Source organism: Staurois parvus, unplaced genomic scaffold (assembly GCF_062004578.1).
Source record: "Staurois parvus isolate SC_StPar_1 unplaced genomic scaffold, SC_StPar_1.0 ptg001562l, whole genome shotgun sequence".
NCBI classification, from domain to species: domain Eukaryota; kingdom Metazoa; phylum Chordata; class Amphibia; order Anura; family Ranidae; genus Staurois; species Staurois parvus.
The window spans coordinates 214,094-241,415 of record NW_028319358.1 but is presented as its reverse complement, the minus strand read 5'-3'; the positions used below and the strand labels follow the sequence as shown (position 1 = coordinate 241,415).

The 27,322-nt window shown below is 40.2% G+C and overlaps 1 protein-coding gene across 1 annotated transcript in view; it reads left to right on the top strand.

Annotated features, from left to right (window-relative positions):
* LOC149435291 (KH domain-containing, RNA-binding, signal transduction-associated protein 2-like) overlaps nucleotides 1–27,322 on the top strand; it is a 136,576-nt gene that overhangs the window by 23,833 nt on the left and 85,421 nt on the right. The window contains exon 4 of the mRNA XM_089662825.1: nucleotides 2,792–2,984. Within this exon, the coding sequence (XP_089518951.1) occupies nucleotides 2,792–2,984 (193 nt within the window). The remainder of the gene's footprint in view (nucleotides 1–2,791; nucleotides 2,985–27,322) is intronic.

Genomic DNA, 27,322 nt, shown 5'->3' with positions numbered 1-27,322 from the left:
GGGTTTGGGAGGACTCGGAAGGTGCTCTGCGGTGACAGGAGCAGACCAACCCCACCACCTTTACGACTAATGGGCCTGGGTGAGTGGGTCCAGGTGAGACCTCCGTAGGAGAGTGCAGCAGGGGAGGTAGAGTCAGTGGGCTGGATCCAGGTTTCCGTGATCGCTAGGAGGTTGAGGGAGCGGGAAACAAAGAGGTCGTGGATGGCGGTAAGCTTGTTGCACACCGATCGGGCGTTCAGGAGTGCACATGAAAACGGGGGTGAGATTTGAGGGAGCAGGGGGACAGATACTAAGTTGCGGGGGTTGCGGCGGGACATGGAGGTGAGAGGGTGTTGTGCGGTTGAGGGAGGTGGTGGAGGGCCAGATTCGGGGAGATGTCCCCCGTGGTTATGAGGAGGAGAAGGGTGAGAAAGGTGGCATGGGAGCGGGATGTGCAGGAGCGTGAGAAATTACTAGTGGAGGTGTTCGAGTCAGTGGGAGAGTGGAGTAATAGGAGGAGGTGGTGGGTGCCGTAGAGGGGCGAAGGAAGCAGCGAGGACACAATATACAATTGTTTGGGAGGAGCAGAGGGATATAGTGAATGGATTTTGGGAACGGAGGAGAGGAAAATGAGAAGGAGAAGTGTAAGAGGCATTTTGGGGAGGTGAAGAGAGCAATAGTAGGGAGATGATAGCAGTGAGGGGGAGATGTACAAGTTTTGGGGTGGAGCAGAGGGGTAAAGAAATGAGATTTGGGAATAGAGGATAGTAATATGATAAGGAGAAGAGGGGGCGTATTATATAAAGGTACACGGAGTAGGTCTCAGGCATGAAGAGATGTTTCCCAGGGTGTTTGCTTGCAGTCTGTCCAGCATGCAGTAGAGCTTCTTGCTGTTGATGTGTCTTCCTGCTGCTTAAGTTCAACTGCTGTGTTTAACTGCTTCGCACTCATTCTAAGCCGCACTCAATCTGAAGCAGCACCCCCATCAGAGACTGTGCCCCCCATCAGAGATATACAAATATTAGCCTTTGAACTGTATGGTTTTTACAATGTAAATGCAAACACTATTTTGCAAAATTCAGTTCAGGTAAAAGTTTAGGTAAAAGATCCTACTGAACTTCTATGACTCTGCGATCCAAAAACTAGAGCAAAAGCTAAACATTTACCGCTCAAAATGCAAGCTGACTTTACTCCCCCCCTTCCCCCTGCAATGACTTAAAAGATTGATCACAAATTGTTAAGTGTCACTAGTGAAGATGCAATTATAAGCAGGTTTTGATAGTGCCTAGACAAACATGTTTAGCCTACTAGACTTTTTGCTAAACATGGCTTTTTAATTTTTTTTCTTTTTGAGTAGATAATTTAAAGAGGTCAAAAATGAGTCATTTTTCTTCTATTATGCTGGCTGTACATTATCCAAACGTTGCTAATATTACAAAGTCAAGAAAACGCTAGCAATAAACAAAGTAAAGGCCTAAAGAGCAAGCATAGATAAAACTAAAGGCTTAAGGCCATAGGGCAGAAAATTAAATATTATGAATGAATTGGGAGAAATACTACTGTGGCTTTGATTTATCAACACTCTTCTAAACAAAGGAGCAATCCAGCCTTTATGGGTCTTTTTAGGCCTCATAATGAAGATGGACTAAACCTATACTGGTCAGACATGAATACACATTTACTGATATCCTGCAACAATCCACACAAACTGAGGAAAGTAAATGAACTACTGTTCTCTGCTATTTTAAAAAGCCTAACCATTGTATTATTATCCAGGTGTTACAAGCATACTCTTCCATGTGTGGAAAGCTTTAGTATATGGGTATTAATATAAGCCAGCACCCCTCTTCTACAAAAATACCAAAACAAATTCAGCTCTGCAAATAAAAATCAACGGTCTATCTTTATTATGTCATTAAAGGTAGTGATGAAAACGCAATGGTGTATGCATTTTCTGCAAAGCTCTTACATATGGGAGGAGATTTATTAAAACTGGTGCACACAGAATCTGGTGCCGCTGTGCATAGGAACCAATCAGCTTCTAACTTCAGTTAGTTCAATTAAGCTTTGATAAATAAGCTTTAATAAAACCTGGATGCTGATTGGTTACTATGTACAGCTGAACCAGATTCTGTGTACTCCAGTTTTAGTAAATCTCCCCCATAGTGTGATTCCACTTAAATGAGCTTCCACATGGGAATTCTATGGGAATGCAAAATCCACTTGAAACAGATCAAATGCAGTTCAGCAGGAGATCAACTGCAGGTCAAGTGAACCTGCCAAAGAAATCTTAATGATCTTAAAAGTATCTCAAAATGTGGTCAATGTGATGCGATTCGCACTAGCAGAAAGTGTGACCGTACAGGCCTTTAGGATAATAAAAAGGGCAATCTTGTTGTTAGTTGGTTGAGTGTGTGTTACTGATATCTCTGGATTCTGATACTGTCTAACAGTTTGAAGGCAGTAGTTTGCATATATAATGATTTGTCAGTATTGAAACAATTCCTATGGCAATTGCTATTAGGTTGAAAATGCTTCTGTGCCAATCAGCATAAGAACATAATAACATGCTCTCATCTAGATGGTTAGGATACTCTTGGCACACTTCAGCTAATGGCAGTTTGCATTTGGGTGTTGACAACAATGATCATGCACACTGATTTTTAAAATAATCAAAGCTATGAAGAATTATTTATTATCAGTTATGGTTGAGCTGTGTGTAATTATCAAATGTTAATCACATTTAAGTTCAGGAAGCCCTTTTTTAAATTTTTTTTAATTTAGGCCCACTTCATTATTTTTTCTTTTTTAGGACTCGTGGAGGAACCATTCCACCCTCTTTACCAGGACGAGGTACTCCAGTTCCCAGAGGTTCACCTGTGTCACGTGGGGCATTACCATTGCCGCCAGTAGCTCGTGGTGTTCCTGCAGCACGGGGACGAGGAGTTTCAGGTGCCCCTGGTTATCGTGCACCACCTCTTGCCCTTGAGTCCTATGATGACTATGTAAGTTTTTTGCAGTTTTATTTAAAGTAGATCACAATATTTTTGTGTATTTATTCAGGTATTTATTATTATTGACAAAGCGGATACAGTATAGGATTTGATCTATGCTAGTTATTTTGAACTTTCACATTGTATTGCAGATGATTCATGCAAAAAATGCATTGTACAAATTTGCTTGCATACTTTTTTTGTTGTGTTATGCAAAATCTTTCATCTGAGTCATTAATTGTATTTAGGCAAAGGGGTGGGTATTTTAATTGAAGAATTATCATCTCTGTTTGAGAGAGATGACAAATCCCTTTTGTTTGTGAAAATGTAGACATTTTTTATTTTGCTTATGCAGGTTTGTTTATTTGCTTACACAGGATGTCCCTTACTGCATAAAAAGCAATACTTTAAATTAAGCTTTATTAAGAAACTTTCCCTAACTCACTCTTTTGGGATTCAATTTCAAGTTTTCATATCTCTGTGTTTTTATTTATGTTATGGCAAAGAAATTTATTACTCTAGGTAGGATACTAGTTTCTTTGTCAGATCACACAGATTTGCACTCCTGACAGATTTTAATTGCTGTTCGTGTTTTGATAGGGAGATTTATCATTTCATTTTGTCCTAGTAGCCCTTTTCTTGGAAGATCTAGTAGTTTAAGCCACCACTTGAAAACAATAAAAGAGGGAGTGTTACTGGGGAACTTGTTGCAAGGACAACTGACTGAGAAAAAATTTTCCTCACTTTGATCACATGGACAGAATGTGAAGGGAATGCTCTCCAATAGTACACAGATGGAAAAAAAACCCAATCCTTCCCTAATTTTATCCAGAACTACATAACATAGACCATGTATATTAGATGGCTGTCAAATTTGCAGGTATGATCATACAGATCTCAAGGTTCATAGTTGGCAGAAACCTGTAAACGATTGTATAATCCATTATCGCATAAGAAGTTGGAGTTTTTTCCTCTGACGTTATTGCTCACTTTCCTCTGCAATAGAGCCACTTGACTTATTGACATTTCCCAGAGCCATCAGATATTTTAGTAATGGGAAGAGGCAACATTGGTGGCTGGATAGAAACATGGTGTGAGAGCGTGTATAGCAGGAGTAATTCTCAATCATTTTATTTGACTTTACTTTAAAGCAGTTTCCTGAATCTCTTAACTACATTGTTGAATCTTCCTGTGAAATAATAGACACCTAGAATATGTAAATATTAAACCACATGTCACAAACCAAGTGAAAAAGAGCTCAGATGGGCAGATATTAGTAAATGGAACATACCAGGAGTAGCTGTGCCCACTTGCAGAGGTTCAGAGGAGCTGAGTTTGGTCATGTAAAATTAAGCTGCAAAGCTCAGAGGAGTAGAGTTTGGCAAATTGAATGTACCAGGAGTAGCTTTGTCCAGCTGCAGAGCCTTCAAGGAGCATAATTTGGTAACAGGAAATGGAGCAAACCAAGAATAGCTGTGGCCAGCTGCAAGTGCTCAGAGGTCTCAGTGCCTGTAGCCAGGAAAGACAGGTACAGTATATCAGGAGTAGTACCTATGGCCAAGTTTGACCGATGTAGCATATCACTAGCAGGCTCTATAACCAGGAGTAACAGGTGGAGCATACCAGGAGCAGTGCCTGTGGCCAGGAGTGAAAGGTGACACATACAAGCAGCAGTGCCAGCATCAGGTGGAACATATCTGGACTGTGTGGAATAGGCAGTTGCAGCAGAGGCACAGGGAGGCTCAAGAATAGAAGAGGAACAGGCGTGGGAGACAAGTAGGGGCTTGGTAAGTGATGTGGACAGACCAGGAGCAGTGCCTGTGGCCAGGAGAAACAGGTGGAACATACCAGGAGCAGTGCCTGTGGCCAGGAGTGACAGGTGGAACATACCAGGAGCAGTGCCTGTGGCCAGGAGTGACAGAGTGTGTTAGGAAAGGAGCCAGTAGCCAGGAGCATTGGGTGGAGCAGGTTAGCAATGGCACCTGAGGCCAAAATTGACAGGTAGAGTGTACCAGGAACAGTGCTTTTGGCTAGGAGAAACAGTCAGAAGTGAACAAGTAGCAGTGCCAGCATCAGGTGGTACATATATGGTGTACCAGCTACACACTGCATGGACAAAGCAACAGCAGCAGAGGCACCGGGAAGCTCAGGAAAAGAGAACGCACAGGTTTGGCGAACAAGTGGGGGCTTGGCAAGTGATGGGTATGGTCCTCAATATCCATGGCTGCACGGGGTAAAATTTGAAAGTGTGTGCAACCACATGCCCTATTTGACATATCACTGGAATGGATTGCTAAGTATCTGCTACAACCAGACAAAACTCTCTAATAACTTTGTACTATGGTGTGCCATCATTAAGAACCATATGCACCAGAAGACACTCATGAGTCATTGACTAAGAAAGCAACGTAATTAAATTTATAAATTGAATTAAATTGTTTTTCTTTAATTTTTGAGCTGTACAATCTCATCTCTGGTATGAGTGTAAAATCAGCATCAGAACTGAAATTGGGGATGTATGGCTACTGACAGTTTTCAATGTTAACTGGACAGAATTATGTCTCCATTCAGGTTGCTTTTTGTGATGGCAATTATGTAATATGTCTAGTGTATTCATATACTTGTATATACATCCATATGTTGTTGGTGACCTAATTACATAGTTCTAGCTGGCTTTAGTAATTGACCAGGAAGAAGAATGCAGATCACAAGGCATGAGTAAAGTCAGGTGTGCTGATCTTCATACTTGTTCAGTGAGTGTCAGTGATTTGAAGCAAGAGAAGCTATTAGATCAGCCTTTCTCAACTATTTTAACATGGAAGAACCTTTGAAATAACTCTCCAGTCTCAGGAAAGTCTTGCTAATCTACAGTTCATAGTACATTATTGTGAAAAGTAGTGTTTATGGTTTTAAAACTCAGAGCAGCTAAAAGTAAACTAATAATTATAATAGTGGCAAGAAAAAAAATGCAGACAGTAAAATATGTAATGGTCACTACTAGTGTAGGTCAGTAAAGCAAGCCCCCTTAGATTGTGGGGCCTTAGAGAAGGGAAGGACCCTTATATTGGCAGTCAGTTGGAGACAAGCTCTTTAAACTTGTTGTAAGTTGGAGAAGGGCCCTGTTCCATTAGTGGTTAGTGGATGGAATGTTTTTGTAATGTGGTCAGTGGTAAGAATGCTCGTTACAGTACTGATCAGTGTGAAGACTGTCTCTTTTACAGTATTGGACAGTGGGAAGCATACCCCCTTACACAGTGAAAAAAGGATAGCTGGTTTTGAATATTAATTATCTGAGAGGTAAGTAACTCTAGGGTTCCACAGAACCCTTTGAGAAAGGCTGCATTGTATCAACAACAGGCAAGCAATTAGAATTTTAGCAAGGGCTGGTTCACAGCAGATGCGTTCTAGTGTGTTAAAACACATGAACAGTGTTTACATGTATTCAAATAGTCCTAGTTCTCACCAGTGCTGGTCAGTTTCCATTCAACAAAAGTAGAAGCTGCTGCATTTTTTCTAATAAATAATTGATTGTGTCGCGCTCCACCTACTAAAAATAAGATATTTGAAATATTTTAACCATGCATATCCTGCACTACTGTGTTGGATAATAAATAATATGAATATATATTATTCCATGATCATATAAAATAAATAAATAAAATAAAATAAAAAACCTCTGTGCTACAATTAATTATTGGACAATATTAATAAATATGTTATAAAAATAAAATCAATAATTTGAAAAACTCTAGCAGAACGGCGAGTACTGTTATTGTGCATGGGCACACATTGAAACACGCTCTGTATTGTCTTGAGAAATGTAAGTGCGCATTTTACCGGAGACAAATTAAAGTCTTGTTTGAAAGATAAAGCACTATGTGGGAATTCTTCTTTTACATGGTCTAAACTGGAGGAGCAAAAGGGGAGAAGAGGAGATAGGAGATTGACCCCCCAGGACGAGGGGGATATCCGTATCCATCCACCTAGCCCTTACAGCTCAGAAGAATCTGGGAGGCCACCTAGTGGAAGGAGAGCAATATTATAGTCCATCTTAACAGCAATATATATATTGTTCACAATATATAAGGATCAAAATTGGGACATTTACATTGTGTCTAGCTAAGGACAATATATAGCCCCATTTAGGACTTTGGGCTGTACAAGTGAGGTGAATACACAGTATCACTTGCACAGTAAGATTATATAGAGGTTTTTATTTATTATTTATTATTCATCAATTGATATAAATTTTTTTCACATTCATTTTGTATGCTTATTTTATATTATTCATTATTTATTATTAATCATTATTATTAATTTATTGATGTATTTTGCATTTTTGCACATACACATTGTGTTTTGCACATATATGTCACTTTAAAAGGTTTTTGATTTAATATCACTGATATGGAATTCTATTATATTTATTAGAGTTTTTCAAATGATTGATTTTATTTTTATAACATATTTATTAATATTGTCCAAAAATTAATTGTACCACAGAGGTTTTTTATTTTATTTTATTTATTTATTTTATATGATCATAGAATAATATATATTCATATTATTTATTATCCAACACAGTAGTGCATGATATGCATGGTTAAAATATTTCAAATATCTTATTTTTAGTAGGTGGAGCGCGACACAATCAATTATTTATTAGTTTATTATCACACAGTATTATGAGTATGTGTATTTGTGTTGAGGCACCATCATTAATTTAGTTGTCAGTCATTTATAAATTATTTTTAGTTGTTAAGCCACTTATAAATTTTGCACATACCACTATAGTAGCTCACAAGTACACTTTATTATTATTTGCTGCATTTTTTCCATCTGAAACTTATCTGGAATAAGGCAAAACACATGTAAATGCACGGGAACACATGTAAATGCACCAGAATGCACCAGAATGCACATTGTCCTGATTAAGAAAAAATATTTTTCAAGTGTCAAAATAAAAAAAGACATAAAAAACCCCCACTGGAATGCATTGGAAACAGATCAAAAATGCGTGCAAACATGTATGCTAAAATGCATCCAGAATGTAGAAATTGTGATGTGAGCCAGAGAGGTTATCAGTAGCAGCCTAACTATTGTCATCTTTACAGGTTTCCTTTAAGCCTGGGTTCACACTGATGCGGTGCGGCATATCGCATGTGATTCGCACAGGAACCACACCACATTCCTGTGCAAATCACATGCGAATTGTGCATTGCGACTTGAGCCATACATTTTGTATGGCTCAAATCGCACCACATCCGCACCAAGAAGGTGAAGGTGCAGGACCCTTTTTTTGGTCCGCAGTAAAATCGGATTGCATGGGTATTCACACCCATGCGATCCGATTCTGACACATCACAGAGTTTTGCAAACCGATTTCAGGGTGTTGTTAACTTAACATACATACCCGCAGCAGTTCTCACGAACGGGGTGCGATTGTGATGCTGTGTGGAATTTGCACAGTAACCACTGCGAATTCCACACCTCATCAATGTGAACCCAAGCTGAAGCACAATACTGATAATTATAAAATGTATGCATTTTCTTTGTAGGAATTTGAACATTTTCTATGCATGTCTTGTGCCTTGATTTTAACTTAATTTGTTGGTACTATTATTACAGAAAACATGCCTGGCCAGTCCTGCTAACAGGAAATGTGTTTAATCAAATTACAACACAGTTCGTTTTCTTGAAGACTAGGATAGTTAAAAACATTTTTTGAATTGCATATGTCAAAATGTTTTAGAATTAAGCAAATTATGAGATTAGAGCTTTTTGAGAACTGCAAAATGAGATATCCTGATATAAATCTAGTATTATTTGATTAAATTCTAAATTATATTTAGCTGAATCTGAACAGCTGGATAGCATATTGATTAAATAAAACTGATTAGATATTATGCCAGAAGCACTTAAATAAAGAGCTAAGGCTCAGCTGACAAGCATCTGGTGATACTTGAAAAATCCAATTGTATTTCTACCGTAACAGCAATAAAGTGGAAAGATTTTATTACAGCAGACTACGGGAGTGGTAGAGCAGTACAGTACTGCTGGAAGGGCTACTAGCAAAAATATCTTTTCATGAAGATAATTTTATATGTTAAAGCAGTATGAATAGTTTTGTTTTTCCTACATGGTCAGTGGCAGGATAAAAATAAGTCATATGAAACAATTAATCTGAAGTTTAATTAAAGCTCTCTGTTAAATATTCACACCGACAGCACATTAAGTTGATTGTACTGGCAGAATAATGTAAAATGGTTTTATGGCTGAAACGACAATAAAGTTCTGAACATTATGGGGCCTCTTATTTCTTTAATTTAATCACAGGCCTCTATTGGCATAGTCACCTTCTATTTGGAATTTATAGTGTATTAATACAGGAAGGGCTTGCCGAGTCAGTGTCCACTGTGAGGTTATTTGAGGTATTCAGGTTTACTGTTTTAAGGGAATGAAAAGGTATGAGTTGATTCTGATAAATGGAGCTATGTTGTGAGGCAGCCAACCACTTGCCAAGTAGTATGGTGGCTAATTGGGCAGCATTCTAGTCTTGCATCTATAGGTAGTTGGTTCAGATCCCTCCTGGGATATATGTTTGCTTAAGTTTCCTTCGTAATGAACCTAGTATGTATTAATGTAATAGGCACATGAGATCATGAGCTCCTTCAAGGTATCCATGTAACTGGTTCTTTGTATTCTGTGAAGCACTGTGTAAAATCTTGACATTACAAACTGCAGATACTTAAAGTTGAATGATTTTTGTAAGGTAAAGGCCCAGGATGATGGACTTTCACAACATGGCAATGACAACATTTCCAGTCAAAGTGATGTACAACAGTTTTTATGGGATTTGTGGCACTGTGTATTGATGTTGAACACTCATCAGTTCTTGTACTGGGTATTAGTTCTGGGTGCTTGTGTGAAGTACCATGCTTTCTTGGGAAATCCTATATGACAGAATAATCATGAATGTTATTCTGCTTTAGTAAGACTGATATGTGTACCTGTTACTTGTTACTTTACCAGAAGAACATTTTATGTTTTAAGGACATATGTTGCTCAGTTCACAAAGAGTTTTTTTTCTCTTTAACATCTGAGATAAAATAACCGTTGGCATTTTTCAAAAACTATTTTGCAATTCACTTAAAAACACTACTAAAATAAGGCATGAGTTATTTCATCAAAATGTGAGAAATTTATCTCATGAAACTATTGGGTGTTTTATCTCAGGACGTGATATCCAATAAGATGGATAAAGTAGAGAGGGATTAAAACACCTGGCAGTTTTTATTGCTATCTGCCCCCATTGTGGGGGGGAGGGGGGCACTCTCTCTATTGTTACTGTTTCTCCTTATCACTGAAAGTGAAAGGAAATAAAATCCCACATTTCGTGTTGATATCAGAACCCTGAACACTGATAGTGGGGAAATCTCCACAATAGGCCACAGATGGAAAAAAAACCTTGCAGGGGTACTAACCCTCTATTACTCTATCCAAAATGAAAATTCATTGCTATATCTTTGGACGGGTCTGTTCTTTCTTGTTAACGAATAGTCATTGTCATTCTCTGATGTGAAAGTGTCATTCTGGTATCCATCTGCCATACCGTCAAATTGATGACACCCCAACAGCTCAAGTTCCACACCTTTGTAAGAATACTTGTCTATTCCTAATTCCATTTTGTCTTGTGAATATTTGTGCCAAAGATATCTCTAAAAATAACTGTGAAAAAGTTAAGTATCCCCACTATATATTACATATGTTCTAACAAAGGATTAGACCATTGTGATATGCATGTACATTGTATTATGTTTGCAGCAATTGGGAGATTTATGCGGAAAATAATGTATATGCTTATATAAACACAAAGAAGTCTCTGAATATCTTGCAAAATGACAGGAAAAAATATATATATTTCACTATATGTAATGGGGAGGATTTATTAAAGACACATAGACTAAGCACTTTGTAAATGCAGTTGCTCCAGAGCTTAGTACATGGGTTGATGCTCTGCTGACTTTCATTATACAATCATGTAAAAGCAAAAGTTTTTTTTTCTTTAATTTTCCTTGCATGTGATTGGGTATCCTTTGGAAAGTGAAGTTTTACACCAAGCTCGGCAGCAACTTTCAAAGTGCATGCTTTATTTGTCTTTAGTAAATCAACCCCAATGATTTAGTGTTTTTCCATATTTATGTTTTGTATGCATTACTGTTGAGAGATTGATCCAAAAAGGTAGAGACTACCCCAAATTGACTGTTATATTTTTACATTCATTAATAACAGCATGCCAGTACCACTACTTATTAAATGCATTTATTTATTTATTTATTTTAGTGAATTGACCTTAATGCTGTTTTACGAGGTATTTATCAAATGTTTTTGCTTTTTTAGGTAAATGTCCCAATCAAGCGATAGTGACTTGATATTTCCATTATCTCATGAGACATGACCACTACTCTGTACTCTTACTACTTGACCTCTCTGTGGCTTTTGATACTGTCGACCATCCCCTCCTCCTCAAAAAACTCCACTCTCTTGGCCTGCAAGACTCTGCTCTCTCCTGGTTTTCCTCCTACCTATCGCACCGCTCCTTCAGTGTTACCTATAACTCTGGCTCCTCCACTCCAGTCCCTCTTTCTGTAGGGGTCCCTGAAGGTTATGTCCTTAGACCCCTTCTCTTCTACATCTACACCTCCTCCCTTGGTCACTTGATAAACTCTCATGTTTTTAAGTACCATTTCAATGCTGATGACACACAAATCTATCTTTCTACTCCTCACCCCTTCAGTCTCCTCTCGCATTACTAACCTACTAAGTGACATATCGGCATGGATGTCGCTCCACTTTCTCAAACTCAATCTTTCCAAAACTGAGCTCATAGTATTTCCTCTAGCCCGTGTCCCCTCCCCTGACTTCTCCATCAAGATCAAAAATATGACCATCAGTCCCTCCCCTCATGCCAGGGTACTAGGTGTAATCCTAGACTCCATCTGTCCTTTCAGCCCCAAACCAATCGCTGTCCAAATTTTGCAGACTTAATCTCTCAGATATGCCCATTTTTAACCTCTGACACAACTAAGCAACTTATTCACTCCCTGGTTATCTCTCAACTTGACTATTGTAACTCCCTCCTCATTAGCCTACCTAATCGCAGGCTATCCCCTCTTCAGTCTATCATGAATGCTGCTGCCAGACTCATCCACCTTACTAACCGTTCCGTATCTGCCACCTCCACTGGCTTCCCATTGCCCAATGAATAAAATTCAAAACAATAACATATAAAGCCATTTATAACTCTGCCCTAAATTACATCACCAATCTTGTCTCCAAATATCACCCAAACCGTACTCTCCACTCCTCGCACAACCTCCTGCTCTCTAGCTCCCTTGTCTCTTCCTGACATGCTCATCTCCAGGACCTCTCCAGAGCTTCCCCCATCCTCTGGAACTCTGTACCCCAATTTATCAGACTATAGCATACTCTGCTCACTTTTAGGTGATCTCTGAAAACCTATCTCTTCGGGGAAGCCTATCTTGCCCTCAGCTAACAATGGAATCTTCTATTCCTCCTACCAGTCCATACCCCACAGTTATTACCTTTTGTACCACTAGCCCCTCCCTCTTAGATTGTAAGCTCCAAAAACAGGGCCTTCCTAATGCTCTTGTATTGAACTGTATTGTTGCTGTATTGTCTCTCATTATATTGTAAAGCGCTGAGCAAACTGTTGGCACTATATAAATCCTGTATAATAATAATAATAATTTGGGAAACTTGCCAGATCACCTAAATTCCTCATGCAATCTGCTATAGTGAATAGAGCAATAGTGCTTTGTTTTCTTTTAGTACTTCAATCGCTAAATAATGTAGAGTAGGGGTAATAACCTGTGGATTAAGATCCCAAACAGGGAGCCAGAATTAGCTTTCTGGTTCCACTGAATTTTAGACATTCAGTTCATTCTACTGTCAAGATTTTTGTTTTACTACCAGTGGCTGACAGTTTGGGATATATTATATGAGTTAAATGGTTGTAGTTCACAATGTTCTGAACATCACTAAATACTATACATAGCTAAGTACAGGTTTTCTCTCTTTATACTGCAGTTACTGCAGGATCTAAGCCTCTTGTTGTTGTATTGATGTGTTTTTATACATAGTATTACTTTTTTTCCAAATTTAAAATTTTAAATCATCTAAGCACAAGACTTTGGAGTCATGTACCATGTTTGCGTTCGCATGAAATATACAGTATCTATATTAGTTTCTATATTCCTTTATATGGCAAAGATTAGTAATACTCTGAAACCTTTCAATGTGTAAATTATATATATAATATATTTTATCTTAATCTTTTGTGAAACTTTTTTGATAAATGATTAGCTACGTTAATCAGAACAAACTGCACCCACGGGCAAACAATGTCCAAAATAATTCATTCAAAAATATAGAAAAGTTTGATGTGTCCAATCAATTTTTTTTCCTTGGATTGTAATTGAAATCATAGTACCAGCTAATTATCCCACTGTGTAAATCACATGATAATATCAGAGTTCAGATGTTTTTTTTTCATAATTAGTTCACTGAGAATTACATTGTTAAAAAGCAATTTTAAAAAATTTTGGGTTATGTCTTAACATTAGACAATTATGGGTCTTTGATTAAGACAACAAATAAGAGAGAGCATATTGTCTGGCCACCTCTGGACATGTGTATATAAAGCCAGCAACAGGACATAAGGAAAGGAATATCTTCTGTGGGGAGTCATATGGATTCTATATAGCTTAAGTAAGATGACTCCATTTTTTCTGTATGACCTTGTTTGACGGACTGTACAGTGTACAGTAGTGGTAGCTGTAGCTGCGTTTTATAAATAAGACAGTTCATCTCATGCTGGTTTCAATAAATTACAATGGGGGGGTCATGAAGCATTAGCATTAGGTACAGGGCATCATAATTTATATATACCTAGGGCAGCATTATCTGCAATCTCAACCCTGATCATGTTATATGTTCTATGCTTCTCTGCTACAGCTTTAAAGCTCAACTTATCATTTCTAACTGTTCTCTCCTACACAGTCCTTTATTAGTACTATCATAACTGTGTTTGCTGCTGTCCACAACCACATCGCAATTCTCAGTACATAAGCAGAAAGAAGGAAGTACCTCGGACATCATTTAAAATTTACATATTTACTATAAAGACTAAAGACTATTAGAAAGAAACTCAAATTACACCATTTATTTATCCTGGAAGTGATTGTCAAACATTATCAGAAGAAATGTACTGTATATATTTCTTAACACTTGAAAACCGTCTAACTGGGAAAATACATTATTGTTTTCAAGTGGAATACCAGTGTTATGGCTGCAGCAATATGCCATAACCCCAGTGTTGTCTTTTTCAGCTGGTGATTCTCTAACTGTTAAAAGTGATTTGGGTGGCTGATCAGCTGCTGGATCACTTTTAGAAGTGATCTCTATGGTCTATGAGAACCAGAGTGATGTCAAGATGTGACTTACAGTTCCGGCCCAATGTAAATAATGAAATTGTTTTTGGAAAGCAGTAGATTTGATGCTTTTTTTTATCTCATGCTTTCCATTGTAAAGGAGAGATGTGGTCTTATAGACCCCAGAACTCTGCCTACATTTCTTGCTATAGCAATAAAAGCAACTGAAAAAAAATTAAAGGGACAGTGTAAAAATTAACAATGTAAATACATTTTAAAGTGCCCCCATCCCCTCCGTGCTTGCATGTAGTGGCGAACGCATACATATCGAAGGTCACACCCACATGTGTAAATGGTGTTCGCACCACACATATGGGGTATTACAGTGAACGTTATAGCAAGAGCAATAATTCTAGCACTAGACCTCCTTTTTAATTCTAAACTGGTAACATGTAAAATGTTTAAAGTGTTGCTTATGGAGATTTTTAAGTACTGTAGTTTTGGCGCCATTCCATGAGCGCAATTTTAAAGCATGACATGTTAGGTATCTATTTACTCAGCATAATATCATCTTTCATATTTTACAAAAAATGGGTTATATATATATTTTTTTATTCAGTAAAGTGTTTTTTATTTAAATTGCATTTAAAAAACCGCTTCGCTAATAATGTTTGACATAAAAAATTGCAAAAAAAAAAACTGCCATTTTATTCTCTAGGGCCTCTGCTAAATTACAATATATAATGTTTTGGTGTTCTAAGTAATTTTCTAGCAAAAAAACACTGATTTTTACGTGTAGGAGAGAAGTGTCAGAATACACTTGGTCCTTAAGTGGCTATCCATGTAAGGGTAAGCAGAAATGTAGAAATTAACTAGATTTTCTTAAATCTTATTCGCTTTAATGTAGCAATAACCCCCAGACAACAACATACTTGTTCATATTTCACATAGAGCCCCTAGGTTCCTGATGGAGCTCTACAATGAAAATATCAACCAGTTTTCCTGACTTGGAAACCTAATGTTGACCATTTTCAACTACTGTGCTTGATGCATTGCCCATTATTAGTGTTGACCCAAACCATATTTGAATATAACTGTTTGGGCATTCAGACAAACATCAAAACTTTTGCCAATTCAATCCCCTACTCAACAGGAGTTAAAATTCACTTTAAAATGTTGTATTTCTACCACTTCTATATATGACAGCTTCCCACTGTCAAAGGTTCCTAAAAAAACAGCAGGTGCTTGCATCCAGTGTGTCCTTAACAACAAATGTCACCATTTGATTACATGACCTGGAATCCCTGTACACAAAAGCAAAGGGATGGGGATAGTGGTGATATCGCTGCCCAAATATGGTTACTGGCCATATTCGGGCAATGACCTTGACTAATATGGCCATGGCCATGACCATATTTGGTCAATCATGTTACCACTATCCCACCCTTCCTCTGGAAACTGTCATTCAATGAAAAGTAGCATCATTATCAGTCATTTGCGTCAGGTCTGTCATTTATTTCCATCACCAAGTCAGCAGGTGGTGGGCATCATGGCTGACGATGAATTTATATTAAAGGACTTTTGGGAGATTTTTATTTTTTAATAAAAGACTGGTCAAATATTTTATTTCTAAGTTTCATTTTTTTCTGGGAAATGGGTAGGGGTACTATGTACACCTTACTTATTAATGTGGGGGAGTGGTATCTAGGGGTCCCCTATTTTTTAAAGGGGGGTTCCAGATCTTCATAAGCTGTTTGTTTACAAATGTTATTTTGCCAGCAATTTAAATGTAAATGTTAGTGTTGCTTTAGTTGGTTGTATACATCCCACAGATGTGCAACATCACCAGCAATGGTCAGGTGGGACCGTTCTTGTTCTGGGAGGATGTCATATGACGTCCTCCCACTCTAGCCGCATATGCTCTCCCTTGGGGGCATGCAGCGTGGCAGACAGCAGTGAGCTGTGTTCCTTGGACACATTGCATCACCAATCACAGTAAAGAGCCAATGACAACAGCTCTTTACCACGTGATCAACTGTAATTGGACACAAATGTAAGCAAAGGCCAGTAACTTGCTGTTACTGGCTTCTTCTCCTCACACACAGATCCTGTGTGAGGAGAAGAGAGTCGGGGAACAGTGAGTTACTGATCTATCTGTCATTACTGTGCACACCACCCCAGAATAAAGAGGACCTGTCACAGACTGCCCATCAGCAGTGTTCCTTTCGCCCATCAGTATACCTGTTAGGGATCCTGGTATGACCAGACTGACACAGGGAAGTAGCAGGCTTCAGGAACACAGGCGTAGTCAGGGCTGGAGAGGTGGAATGATCAGGCGGGCTGTAAGGTACAGTCGGGCACCACCCGGCAGGATCTCTAGTGACCCACAGACCAGGATTCCCCAGGGCGTGGAGTCTAAGCCCAGTCTGCCTTTTCACCAGAGCCCCTGATGGTGGGGATGGACTTGGCGCAGGACTGAGACCAGGTCGCAGCCCCTGAGTGCACCCAATTGTGGTAGAGGGGTCCGCCGAGGGTATGTGCCCGGGGAAAGCCTGATGTGAAGGGGCTGGCAGGTTTGGACAGTAGTGACTGGATCCGTGCGGGATGGATGGATCATCTGGGTAGCATCAGGCGTAGTCAGGCAGGCCAGGTCAGCAACGTGCGGGCAGTGAGGTACTGGAGGAGCAAGTAGAGAATAGTCAGGGTCACAAGCCAGGTTCAGTAACTCACGGGCAGCGCGGTACAGAGGATCAGGCAGAAGGATGGTCAGGCAAGCCAGGGGTTCAACAGGAGATGGTCAGCAGAGGTCAGGATCAAAGCAGGGTCAGCAACTAGGCAGATAAGCAGGAACACAGGATACCAGGTACAGGGGCTCATGGGAAACATACACCAAGGCCCTGATCACAGGCCTGGTCATTCCTTAAATACACCTCCTGCAATCAGCCCCAGGTGTTGGCTGACTGCAGGAGTGAGCTTCTGGCTGCTGCGAGCACCCGTTGGTCAGCCCTGGTACTGCAGCCCACACGGAAGGTGAGTCCCACCACCAGTGCTGAGTCCATTCCTGACAATACCTGTTGCCCATCAGCAGTGTTATTGTCACCCATCAGTGCACCTGTTGCCCATCAGGAGAGTTGTTGTTGCCCATTACCAGTGTACCTGTTGGCCACCAGCAGTGTACCTTTCGCTCATCAGTGCTCACCAGCAGTGTACCTGTCACTCATCAGTGCCCATCAGCAGTACACGTGTCACCAATCACTGCCCATCAGCAGTGTACGTGTTGTACTTTGTTAATCAGTGCTGCCATCAGCAGTCTACCCATCACACAGCCGCACATCAGCAGAGTACCCGTCACACAATCGTCCATCAGCAGAGTACCTGTCACATAGCCACAATTAACAGAGTACTGTCACACAGCTGCCCATCAGAAGAGTACCCATCGTTCAGCCCTCCATCAGCAGAGTACCCTTTACACAGCCACTATTATCACCAGTGTCATCAGAGCTAGTCATGTAAAAAAAAATTACACTAGTGAGGAGGTGTTTCAAATCCTTAGTATGATTGATGAGAGCAGCGGGGAGCTCTCACTGTCTGATTTCAATTTGGCTTATGAACCCATTGAAAATAGTGGATCAGCAACCGAATTGGAGGAGGAAAGGGTCCCTCCTAAAAGAATAAGGCACTCTGAAAACCAGGCAGCCACCATCAGTGCCATAAACCCTAGTGTCCAATCAGCAAATGCCAGTGGCACTAGACCTCAGGATGAAAGGCCTAATACCAGCACTGGAATATCACACCAGACCCTAAGAATCAGGCCCAAACATATCTCCCAGATGCTCTTGCAAACCCATTATGGCTGCCCTCCAACTCAGGATCAGCAAGTATTCCAATTTTCACCGCACATCAAGGTGTGCAGGCCAGCACTGTACATTTTTCAGAAATTGATTTCATTTATGTTTGCCCGACAGTATACTTTAGTTTACTGTGGAACAAACCAATCTTTTGCCCAACAATATATTGCAAATAAACCCAGTTCATCCTATGCCATCCCTTTGAATGGAGACGTCTCACAGTAGAGGAGTTCAAGTTATTTTTGGGCCTTACCATTAGCATGGGGCTTACAAAAAAAAATTAAGGATATGCTTATTTGTCTACCCACCTCATCCACCATATGCCCATTTATTCTGCTGTATGAGATGATCATGCACTTCCTTAATTTTATTGACAATTCCCAATTCTCTCCCTGAGATCATCCTGGCTATGACAAAGTATACAAAAATTCGCCTACTTCATAACTTTTTCTCCCAGAGATTTGGTAAACTTTATGTTCCTGACCAAAACACCCTTGTCCACTTCACTGGCCGGATGGGAATCAAGCTATACATTCCAAGAAAAATGGCCAGATATGGAGTAAGGCTCTACAAGCTTTGTAAAAGAGCCACAAGATATTTTCATGGATTCAACGTGTACGAAGGCAAAGATTCCCAGCTCCAGCCCCCTGAGTGCCCAACCTACATTGGCACAAGTGAAAAAATTGTCTGGGACCTGGCATTTCCATTTTTCAAACAAGATTATTACATTTACTCAGATAACTTCTATACAAGTCTGCCCATTTTCAACCACCTGTGCCTTGGGAAAACCTTTGCCTGCGGTACCACCCGAACAACCAAAAGGGGCTTCCCACTAAGTTTAGTGACCACCAGGCTACAAAGGGGAGAATCAGCAAGTCTAAGGAGTAACAAAGTGCTGCCTGTGAAATGGAAGGATAACAGAGATGTTTACGTCCTGTCCACCATCCACAATGACACCTGGAAATTCTCAGAAAACAGTCTCATCCAAAAGACATGCATCCCGGCTTATAATCCCTACATGGAGTGGATTTCAATGATCAGATGCTATAGCCTATTTAGCTACAAGATGGTCCCGTTTCTGGTATAAAAAAGTTGCAATTTATTTTATTAATTTGGCCATTTATAATGCGTATGTCACCTACCACAAATCCACGGAAGACCCACCACCTTTCTCAAATTTATAGAAGAAATCGTCACTTCTCTTATCTTCCTGCAAGGATCCACCCCAGAAAACATTCGCTCAGATTCTGTGAACAGACTTCATGAGCACCATCTCCCTGAGAACATTCCACCAACAGAAGAAGGCCGAAGAAGCCAAAAAAGATGTCCGGTATGCAGCAGAGGGGAACTTAGAAGAGACACCAGTTTTCATTGTCCCCAATATCCCTCCCAACTGGGCTTATGTATCAGAGACTGCTTCTGACGTTATCACACATTACTAAAATATTAGCCCATAATTCTACAAGCCTGCCATTTCCCTGTTTTCAATATCTGCTGATGATGTGCCTGCTGCCTCGACCAACCATGCCAATTCCTTCCACCTTAACTGACCCTGTCCTATTTATCGACTATGTTTTTGCCTTCCGTCTGCACTCTTTATCAACCAAGTTTCTGTCTTCAACCTAAACTGACCCTGGCCTGTTTAGTGACTATGTCTCTGCCTGCCATTTGGATTGTTTATCAACCACGTTTCTGCCTTCCTCCTGCACTGACCCTGGCCTGTTAATCAATCACGTTTTTTGCCTGCCACTTGGACTGATCTTTTCCCCTGCTACTGTAGTAGAGGGACTCAATATAACACAAGGGTCTCACATTTGTGAGGCTCTTCAGAGTAGAGTTACGAGAAAAGCATTTTTTTATTTTCTCTGGGTTTTGTAAATCCCGAAATAGGGTCTGTTAGTCCAGAGGCTTCTAAGAGATTGAGTGGGATGAAGCCTCTACTCCTGTGCCCAGATCTTACCTGACCAAGGCCCTAAGCCTGATGTTCCTGCCTGCTGCCTGGATAAATACATTAGCTGTGCTGACCATATCTCTACCTGCTGCCTGTATTGACCCATGATGTTTTATGGACCATGTTCCTGCCTGCTGCCTGAATGCCAGCATGCAGCCTGTACTGACCCTGGCACATTTATGGACCATATTCCTGCCTGCTGCCTGGATGATTCCGTTGGCTGTTGCTGACCATGTGTCTACCTGTTTCCTGAACCAATGTGAGGAAAGGGGTAAAAGTGCCCAGTGTTGAAGCGATTAATGGATTTTTTCATTTGTAATGGTTCATTTTAAAAATGACTAAAATCCATGCTCCAGCCAAACTGAATTTTTTCAAATGTTTTTTGCCCCCTGAGCAATGCCCAGTATCTAAAGCCATTTCTTTTTATAATCCCTTCCCTTTTAACCTGGAACTGATTTTTAACAATTGGTTCTAACTGACCTCAGTGGGCTGAGATTTAGCACCCTGACTTTGCTCACGTTTGCTGATTCTGCCCTGAACTCAGCCATGTGACCAGGCTTTCAATCGGGAAAAGTGGCTGACATATGCATACCAGACCACCCTACAATTTGGGGGATGCAGGGAGCTGTTTGTGAAATCTGCTTAGGTACCTGGAGGTTATTAATACTTTTTGGACATTTTGACAAGGTTATTAATAGTAAAGAGATCATAAGGCAGCCACTTTCACTTAGCCCACAGGATAGAGAAAATAATTGTAGGAATTAATTCCCCAAACAGCAATAGTTGTGAGTCTACAATGAAAGGTACTAAAATATTTATAATGCATATAACCGATATGAAGAAGACTGATATGAGATAAACTTTAATAACTTTTGTATTTGGCTTTAAAGACAGGCTGTGCCCTAAAAAACAATAGACATAAAAGAAAAATGTGGCCTATAGCGCTCTTGCAACGGGTCTTCTTTATTTAATGAGACACATTTTTTGTGCACTTAGCAAGTGCGCTTAGCATTTTTTTAAACTGCTGTCTAAGCAAGAGTTTTCTTTCTCTGACTTAATGTTTAAAACATGGAAAATATAACAAGCAGTGTTCAAGGTCAATTAGGCTTTTGGGGAAGTCAGTGAGAATGAACATGTTCTTCATAGCGCTCATAAGATCATTACCATTACAAGTGCCGAGCCTCTGTTTAACTGCTGTTAAACACATTGAAGTCTGGGTATGTTCAGGTAAAACTAGGGTTGATTCATATATTAATACATGTAATGCATGTAGGGGAATGCCCTGGAGACAACATACACCATTCCTAGAAGTAAGGATATACAGCAAAAAAGATATTTGTTCCTTTAGCAAAAATGTATTTTCGTGTATTTCAATGTATTTATTTGATAAAGACTACTTAGAACCTATTTAAAGTTTCCAATGGAAACTTGTAAGTTAGAAGAACTCTGGGCAGGAATAAAAGCCACACATTAATTACTGCAACTCTGAAATCATTAATACGATCTTTGTTTTTTTACTGCAAGCAGTGTACGTTCCTTGAAATGAATTGGTATCATCCTCTTCTTAAGTCTACTGTTTACTCTGTACAACAGAATCCAGAGAAGTAGGGGGAGAAGTAGCACAAGCAGCCAATCATGTAAGTTGCAGTAGAATGAACATATTGGAGGAGAGAGCAGAGTGAAAGAGAGATTAGCTGTTTATCACAAATGTGTTTTTCAGCATTTTAACGTTTACCCTTTCACAGCTCTGCCTCAGGGTAGGGTTGGGGAAGAGCCTGCAAGTGAAAGTACAACTGCAAATATGAATTGCAACTCCAAAACTGTTAAATTTAATATATGATATACTTTGTGCTCTAATAGAAACATATAAATACATAGACTTTCAGTCATGTATACACTTTTCAAAATTATCTCTCAAATGTCCAAATAAAAAGGGTCCATTGACTGGAAGATCTTCTTACTGTCACCAGAGAAAGTAAAATACAAAATTAGCAGATACCAAACCACTGTTGATCACAATATGTGATATTAATTGTTAACATTTCTCCCAAGAATAGCTGGAATCCTATGCCCAAGAAATCACTTTGCCATTGACAGTTGGTCACTGGGATGTGATCGCTCGATTCTACTCCAGAGCTAAACACTCAAATCACCATAACATTGAATATGCACTTTTCTTCATATAATTAAGAAGAAGGGAAGTGGCTCATGGTGTAGCATTTTTTTTTAAAACTTATCATCAAATACTAAAATAGTGCAATAAAAGCCAACATATAAACACTCACATGTGCGGTGTTGCTCGGCATCTTAGACAGTAGCTTGTGATGTCAGTAGGTGCAACAAGCTCTGGAGCTTTGAAGGGATTCACATATATCAGTCCCCATTGTGAGCTACCTGCATCTATTAAGAACTAGCACAAACATAATTTTTTGATAGAAAGTAAAACTGCAGAAAATGAAGTCCTCTCCCCTGCTAGACAGAACTGTACTGTGTGGTGGAGCTGTGCAGAAGTACAAATGCTTTGACAGGTAAAATAGTTATCATATGAAATACATATTTTTCCAGACGTTACGCCTTAAAGAAGAACTCCAGCGAAAACATTTTGTTTTCTAAAAGTGGGAAAGATGTGTAATTTCTGTTTGAATTTATAGCTGTCTTTGCTTCTATTAAGAAGCCTTGAAAGCAAAGAGACATTTTTTCAAAGGGGAGACCAAAACAGATATAGCCATTTTGCTACTCCATCCAAAGCTGTAAAAATACATTTTGGAAATCTTTGAGGCTGAGCTGAACTGTGGAAGCTTTTACCAATAAAAGTAAATAGAAAACAAAGGACCTAGTCATCTACATTGACTGTGGGACTCCCTGCAGCTGATCTTTTCCCCATTTTAGACTTACCATGCTTTGTTCTGCACTGTGTCTCTGTGTGGGATTGAGCATTTTTGTGGAGGAACCTGCTTTGCTTCACCATGATTAAACTGCCCACTGATTTCCAGTGATCTGAAAAATGGTGGATGAAATTTCTTTTCTTTTACAATGAATTTTATTATAGACAGCACAACAACAAAGAAACAGTCAAAAGCAAGCTCAATGACACAAAAAAAAATAAGGTGTACAATTCTTCTGATGAGGGACATAACAAATGAACTGAAGTATTAACACGGAGAGAAACAGAGTACATAAACACAATATATATATAAAAGGATGGAATAAAACCTTATAAATTGCGTTAACAGCAAACAAGTAGTGACCAATGAGCTAGTGGACAAAGGCCAAGGATAGTCACCAAAGTCACATACAGATGATAGGAAAAGCTGAGCATGGAGTCTAACTGGACGCACATCGGAACTCTACACCAAGGACTCTCAAAAGTCTGACAGATATATAAAACATTACAGTCACGATTCTCTAGGAGTATCACAATCAGTGCATGTAACATGAAAACTGACAAAAACAAAAGAAAGAAAGAGAAAGAAAAGAGAAAAGAGAAAAGCGAAGAAGGGAGAAACAAGAATAGTAAAGACAAAGAAAGGGCTCCAGGGGATCGCGCCAGGAGAGTCTTATATCGACAGTAGGGTCTGGTCAAATCTAGACGGTTGAGCCAAATCAATCAAGGGACGCCAGATCTGCAGAAACTTTGTGTGGGTGTCTAACAACATGGCTGTTAGCTTCTCATTAACCATTATAAAATTCATCCAGTTCTTAACGGCTTCAAAGCTGAGAGGGGTTTTCCAAGCTCTCACGATCGTCAATTTGGTAGCTATAAATAGATGCGATGCTAACTACGGCTCAGGACGGAGTAGGCCTACTAATGGTTTAAATAATAGCACCTCGTATGGGTTGCGCTTAATATCTGTGTGTAGCATAGTGTGGAGAAGGGCATAGACCCTAATCTATAATCTGCATACCTTGGAGCAAGTCCACCAAATATGGGCCATGGTGCCTATTTGTTGACAACCCCGAAAGCAGGTCGGAGAATATGAGGGAACAAAATGAGCCAGCCCGGCAGGTGTATAATACCATCTGTAAAGGACCTTGTAGGCATTTTCTAATATAATAACATTCCTCGAGCATTTAGACATGCTCGAGTCATGATCCGCCAGTCTTGCTGAACTAGACAACCCCCGAGTTCCAATTGCCAGTGCTGATAAGAGCGAACCAGGGGTGCCCTATAAGAAATGACAGTGGAGTAGATAAGGGAGATCAAGCCTGGTGCATGAGGCCTGTGCTTGCAAAGACTTTCAAAAGGGGTCAGCCTATAGGGTTGGAGTTGGAGGTAGCTAAAATGTTCCCTCAACGGGATGTCATGAGAAGAACGCAGAGACTCAAAAGTGAGTATCCGAGTAGGAGAGTGCAAGGAGTGTACGTCATTGAAGCCATGAGCTGGCCACCACACAAACTGTCCAGGATTGTCAAGGCCCAGGGGAAACAATGGGTTGTGGAATAGGCACATAAAAAGTAAGTGAGCAGAAATGAGACCAGCAGAATATTTGATGGAGTCCCAAAGTCAAAGCATCTGTTCTAATGTGCTAATGACTAAAAAGGGCAACAAACAGGGGGAGCCACAGCAAAGAAAAAAGTGGCCTTGGGTGGGAGTCCATCAGATCCACTGTGGCCCACAGGGGAATATTGCGAGACGCGTGAAGGTGGGCTAGTGGAGCAATATTCTTCGCTAAGTAGTATGCATTAAGATTTGGGACAGACAGTCCACCTTCATTCCTACTGGCAAATAAAATTCTTTTATTAATTCTAGGGTATTAGGAGCCTCAGATGAAAGACAGAAGCTTCCATTGATGAATGCGTAAGATATGTAAAGGGTCAGGGATCAGTAAAACCTGAAACACATATAATAATTTAGGGAGATAAGTCATACGGATCACATTAATTCTACAGAACCACGGAAGCAGAAGATGAGCCCAAGAAGACAACATTTCCATCAAGTCCTTAAAGACAGAGGGGAAATTAGCCTGATACAGTCCTTTGTAAGACGGTGTGATCTTAATCCCCAGGTATGGCAAGACCGAAAGCCATTGAAAAGAAAATTATTGTTTCAGTGTTGCCAGCAGTGAGGGGGAAAGGGTAATAGACATGGCTTTAGATTTAGCAGGATTGACATAGAGGCCTGAAAGAGCAGCGAAGGAGTCCAGAACCGCCAGTAGGTTGGGCAGAGTACCCCCGGATTAGTAACAGACAGCAATATATCGTCCGCAAACAATGACAACTTATGCTGGGAACTGGCTACATCCAGCTCCTAAATATCAGGATGCATACAGATGGCCTCTGCCAGGGGCTCCAAAGCCAAGATAAATAATATGGGAGAGAGCGGGCAGTCCTGTCTAGTTCCTCTACCAATCGAAAACATCGAGAACTCAAAACCACAGTATTTAAGTTTTGCTTGGGGGGCGGGTATATAGTGCCGAAATTCAACTCAGGAATGAGGGACCAAAACCAAAATGGTGAAGGACCGACATGAGGTAAGGCCAGGATAAGGTTTTGAAGGCCTTATTAACATACAGGGATAAGAGCATCATTTTAATGTTGCGAGTGTGAGCCTGGTGTAACTGTAAAATTTGTCTGATTGCGTCCCCTGCTTGCCTATGGGGGACAAATCCCACCTGGTCTTTTTTGATCAGGCGGGAAAGAAAAGAGTTGAAACGGGTAGCTAAACTTTTTGCAAGGATTTTCATATCGACGTTGATAAGAGAGATTGGCCTATAATTCGCCCAAGAGGAATGGTCCAGGTCCAGTTTCGGGATCATGACCACATTAGCAGTTAGCAAGTCGGGAAAAAAGCTGAACCTCCTTTCACCACATTAAACAAGGCTGTGAGGTGAGGGGCCAGAACATCAGCCAGTTTCTTATAGTACAAGGCCGTGTAGCCATCAGGTCCTGGATGTTTGCTTGTCTTAAAATCGACGATACAGTGCAAGACTTCCAGTACTTCAATATCACAGTCCATCAAATCTCTATGAGCTTGAGTCAGAGTAGGCAAAGACAGTCAAGACAAAAAGTCAGAGACAGCATGGGGTTCAGCGCGAGTGGGGTCTGTGTAAAGCTTAGCAAGGCGGTACCGAAACTCCTCCAACACCTTTGCAGGATTACTAGTCAGGACATTATGACGAGGTGGATGAAAATTCAAGAAGCAACAGAAGAGTTGGAGGAAGCACAGATCCATATAATGAATACAGCAATGTACACTTTATTGCCAAAAGTATTGTGACACCCCTCCAGATCATTTTATTCAGGTGTTCCAATCACCTCCATGGACAGAGGTGTATAAAATCAAGCACCTAGGCATGCAGACTGCTGCTACAAACATTTGTGAAAGAATGGGTCGCTCTCAGGAGCTTAGTGAATTCAAGTGTGGTACCGTTATAGGTTGTCACATGTGCAATAAGCCCATCTGGGAAATTTCCTTGCTACTAAATATTCCACAGTTAACTGTTAGTAGTATTATAACAACATGGAAGCAACTGGGAACAACAGCCACGAAGTGGTAAGCCATGTAAAATGACAGAGCTGGGTCAGTGCATGCTGAAGCGCACAGTGCACAGAAATAGCCAACTGTCTGAGGAGTCAATAGCTAAAGACCTTTAAACCTCATGTGGCCTTCAGATTAGCACAACAACAGTGTATAGAGAGCTTCATGGAATGAGTTTCGATAACGGAGCAGCTGCATCCAAGCCTTACATCCTCAAGTGCAATGCAAAGTGTCGGATGCAGTGGTGTGGTGTGCCACTGGACTCTAGAGCAGTGGAGACGTGTTCTCTGGACTCACAAATCATGCTTCTTTGTCTGGCAATCCAATGTACATATCTGGGTTTGGCGGTTTCCAGGGGAACGGTACTTGCCTGACTGTACTGTGCCAAGTGTAAAGTTTGTTGGAGGGGGGATTATGGTGTAGTGTTGTTTTTCAGGGGTTGGGCTTCGCTCCTTAGTTCCAGTGAAGGGAACTCTTAAGGGGTCAGCATACCAAGACAATTTGGACAATTTCATGCTCCCAACATTGTGGGAACAGTTTGGGGATGGCCCCTTTCTGTTTCAACATGACTGCGTACCAGTGCGCAAAGAAAGGTCCATAAAGACATGGATGAGCGAGTT